The 4,472-nt window shown below is 31.7% G+C and overlaps 1 protein-coding gene across 1 annotated transcript; it reads right to left on the reverse strand.

Moving 5' to 3' along the window:
• LOC114258026 (uncharacterized) lies at nt 1-3,940 on the reverse strand. Its single transcript, XM_028197866.2, has 2 exons — nt 3,334-3,940; nt 1-479 (listed from the first exon to the last, which is right to left on the reverse strand). Exons 1-2 carry the CDS (start codon nt 3,720-3,722, stop codon nt 236-238), a joined length of 633 nt encoding a protein of 210 aa, XP_028053667.2. The 5' UTR covers nt 3,723-3,940; the 3' UTR covers nt 1-235.
• Between the last annotated feature and the right edge of the window lie 532 nt (nt 3,941-4,472).

The following is a 4,472-nucleotide window of genomic DNA, read 5'->3' on the forward strand; positions in this document are numbered from 1 at the left end:
TTTGTTCTAATAAAGATAGTTATTATTGGAATCAGATCCTCAGAGGTACATATACAAGTGTAAACCAACTATCCCACAACAAGAAGTAAATCATGACCCAACTTAATTATGTACTTGATCTGGACACAAATCAACAACAGAGCATAAGATAAAATACTAGAATCATTTGTAGCAGGAGATAGATTCAATAGAATATGACAGAAGAGAGTAAGCCTCATGAGAATAAACAACTAAATCATTTGATGTGGAATTGCTTGTAAGTTGGATTCCCAGGAAAAGCTATCAGAGTTCTGCCTCTATCGTCTGCCTGCCTACTACAGTGATTTTCGTTCAACTCACTGCCCAATCTTTGGCTACTACACCCTTCTCCTCCTCCATGGGGTGATTCCGATGAGCTCTTCCGGCGTCGCTCATTATGCCCCGCCAAACGCCTTCGGCAACTTCTCTTTGTGTCATCAAACTCAGATAGCTCATGAAACCTGAGGTTTTGTAAATAGGTGTAAGTATTAGAATAATTGGAAACAGAGAAATTTTATAGTAGACTAGAATTGATGAATCAGCCATCTGTTTCATTCTTGTACTGAGAATTTTGATTCTGTCTGATTTGTAATCATCAAAGGTAACTTTCAACTTCAGTTGAAAATACAGGCAAAGGAAGCTTAAGCCATGACTCGACCAGAGCTAAGGTTTTTTTGGCAAAATGAGTTTTTTGAGCCAATAAATTAGTTTTTTAAGCCATGACCAAATGAAGCCTTAGGCTACCTAAACCATAGTAAACATGTTAAATGAACCAACGCTTCTCTCACATCTAAACAAAATAAATAGGCCGCCTAAATCATAGTAAACATGTTTGGTAAGCCTCTCCTTAATCCACTGAAAAAGATTATTATTTTATTGTACTTTTTCTGTTGCCAATGAGCATCCCAACGTAAATGTTAGACACATGTAAACAACGGGTATCAATTAAGATCGGACACAACACAAAAAGAAATCAAATCTAAGATGTTTGAATTTTCGGTTCATCCCAAGACCCCCCAAAAAAATAATAAAAAAACTTTCACCAGGTTCATTTTCAATTAGTTACCTCACCAAACAAGTGGCCTTAGAAACCTTTTCCAAACCATGTCCCATTTTGATTTTAACAATCTATATCATCAATTTACTGGTGAATCTGGCATAAGTTTTTCCTCCACTTTTTACAACATGAATATGACGTGTCCAATTGAGAAAAATTTGCATTTTCAGCAAAGTTGGTGCTAATGCTCTATTTGATTGTGTAAAAAGTCGCAAGAAAATATACATATAAAAGATTCTTACATGTGCCACTCCTATTTCAATCATCACTAAGAATTTCAAATTGTCATTTGCTATCTTTCATTTTCTCGGCAATCAAACATTAACATACGGAAACTTTTAATACAGTAACAAATTGTAATAAATCGAAGAAAAGTCAGGCAACTCTAGTAATTGTTTTTAACCTTCAAGACAAAGGAATCAACCAGTTAACAGCATTTCCAATCCTTTTCACCATTATCAACTCCAATCATTTCCTCAAGTATTCATTAAATCAAGATAAAGTAATTTTTTCATCAAATCATTCATCAAAAAATTTGATGAAAATTCAAAAATATGAAATATGGAAGATGATTTTTTTCACCAAAGTTGATGAAAAGGAAAATTTGGCATAAGAGGAAAAATTTTAAGAAGATTTTGATGAAAACTTGATGAATGGATGGGAATAGTTCATATCAAATTAAATTTTTTACTCAAATTTAAAATCAAATTAGATGAAAAAATTGGTAAATGGTTGGAGAAACTCTAAGCTTTGTAAATACATATACAAGTAGATAAAGTTGCAGATACGGCAGCAAAGCATAGCTAAAGTATAACAAAGTTAATATTAAATGAGGTTAGCTGAGTGGGGGGGTAGGCTTTCTCTTTTTCTTTTTTAATCAATTAATAACATATTAATTATAAACATGAAAAAAATTGTATCAAATTTGATAATTTTAATGTAAGAGCATCTCTACTGTTGGGTCACTTTTTGTCAAAAATAATTATTAAATTATTTTTTCCATCAGGTGGTTCTTTGTTGGATTGAGTTGTTTATTTATTTCTATTATAGCTTATTTATTGTGGTAATTATTGGGTATCTAATTCTTTGTAATAGCTATTGTAATAGTTTGCTTATTAGAGTGATTAAAATATGATAATGTTAACTATAATAGCTAATAAATTTCATTTAAAGAGTTCCTTAGATAGAATCGTATATAAGGAATTAATTTCATTTTATTCCCTAAATGTCACTTATTATTATTATTTTTTTTTATAATATGAACAACGTAAATCACAATACCAAACACTCATTTTTATACTCACACATACATCTTACAACTAAACACTCCAATTCTTATATTAAATTTTTTTTTGTTTGATTATACGATTTCAGTTGTTTAATTTTGAAGTCACTTTTTTTTTTTTTTTCCATCAAATTAAGTTTTAACTGTTCCTAAAGCTAATTTAGCCAATTGGATCGTATTAGCTTAAAATTAATGATTTAGATCATTTCTAATGTTACTCAGATGTTCCATTAAGGCCTCGTTTGGGAACAGGCTAATTTAGTAATTTTTTTGGCTATTTGGCTAAAAGGATAGGTAAAAAAAACTTGTATGTTTGGGATGACTTTTTGGCTAATTACGAAAAGATGTGCAAAAAATAAAGAGAAAAGAGAATCTTTGACTTTTTGGTATGAGTTGTTGACTTTTTGACTAATTTAATAACTTTTTAGCTAATTGACTAAAAAAAATAAGTCTCCAAACGGGCCTAAATTTGAAAAAAGTAACTTTTTTCACTCCAACCATTCCATCAAACTCCTATTAGAAGAATTTTTTAGAAGAATTTTTTATCAAATCAAGTAGCTTTTATCATTCTATCAAATTTCACAGGTGACCGTTGGTGGACGACCGGCCGAACAACAAGATTTTGGCTGCACAACCTGCTTGTCAACCGAATATTTACTGGCCAGATTTGACGAAAAGTTCCGCTCACCATTGAAGGGCATCATACTGAATCAAGTTTTTCATCAAATTTTTACTTAAATTTAATAAAAAATTTAAGTGAGCGTTGGAGATACTTTTAGGATGAAATTAAAAAAAATCACCATAGTATGAGGATAAAAATGAAATTAATCCATTATTTAAAAAACAAAAAAGTTAATTTATTTATAGTAGCATAATAAGTAAACTGTGACGCTATGTTCTTCAAGGTATTTTCTTACCAAAAATAACCACAAAAAAAAAAAAAAAAAATGAGAACTAGGGTTTTGATCAACACCTGCTGCATTGCTGACAGAACCTCTGCCGGAGTCCGGCGACAATCGCCGCCGTAGCCTTGGCGTGGAGTTCGCAAACCTTATGGCGGCGGTAGTACCTTTTCGCCTCCGTCAGATCAGCTTCGCACTTCTCCGCTTGACAACGCGGCGGCGACGACAACAACCCACCACCACCACCACCCCGTTTCTTCCCAGAACCACCATCGAAACCGACTTTCACCTTCTTCTTCTTGTTCTTCTTCTTAAGACCACCTTTTTCCGAAGAAATCCCAAATTCACTTGCGTAATTTTCATCTTCTTCTTCGACGCTATCATCATCATCATCATCTGGAGCAAAATCGTCTGATTTTTGTTTGGAGAGTGAGGATGGGTTTGGCCTACGAGAGTCCATTTTTGTGAGGCTCTAAGAAAATGAGAGAGAATGAACAAATGAAGAAATAAACTACAACTACTGAATGAATGAATGAAGAGGAAGACATAATGAGAGAGACAGCGAGAGAGAGAGGGTTGTGAGGACCACATCTACCTCCCTCTCTTTTCACAAAATTTTCTTGCTCAGTCAAATGCAGTATTATACGGGTGGCTGCTTGGCCTCCGCACAGGACCCACTGGCTTATGTTTCATTTGGGAGTTCATTTTGATAATTTAAAGGTTCATTTTTTTAAATATAGGCTTTGTTTGGTTTCTCTTTGATAAAATACAAATACATTTTTAGAATAATCAAATCAAATAGATTTTTTAAAAAAAATTCTTAGTAATATGTTTGGTGGACTTTTTTCAGAATAACTTTTGAAACATGTTTACAAACACAATTTCAAAAAAAATTCTCAAAAATCCATTTGATTGTTTTTTTTTATAAAAATTACGAACACCCCGAATTAAGTAAAAAAAATATTAAAAAAATGCAAAAAATGGTATAAAATAAATTCCAATGTTATACATAATTGGATATTTCTATTTTTTTACATACTTGGATTTTTTTTTCATTTTTAATACATCTTTTTCATATTTTATATGTAATCAACATTTTTTGCCATTTCTATATGTAATTATTTTTTTGTCGTTATTGTACATAATTGTCATATTCATATTTGTTATAAGCATATTTTATATGTAATTAGCATATAAAGGGAAAACTACA

This window comes from Camellia sinensis, chromosome 7 (assembly GCF_055761805.1).
Source record: "Camellia sinensis isolate YWXY chromosome 7, ASM5576180v1, whole genome shotgun sequence".
Classification (NCBI taxonomy): Eukaryota; Viridiplantae; Streptophyta; class Magnoliopsida; order Ericales; family Theaceae; genus Camellia; species Camellia sinensis.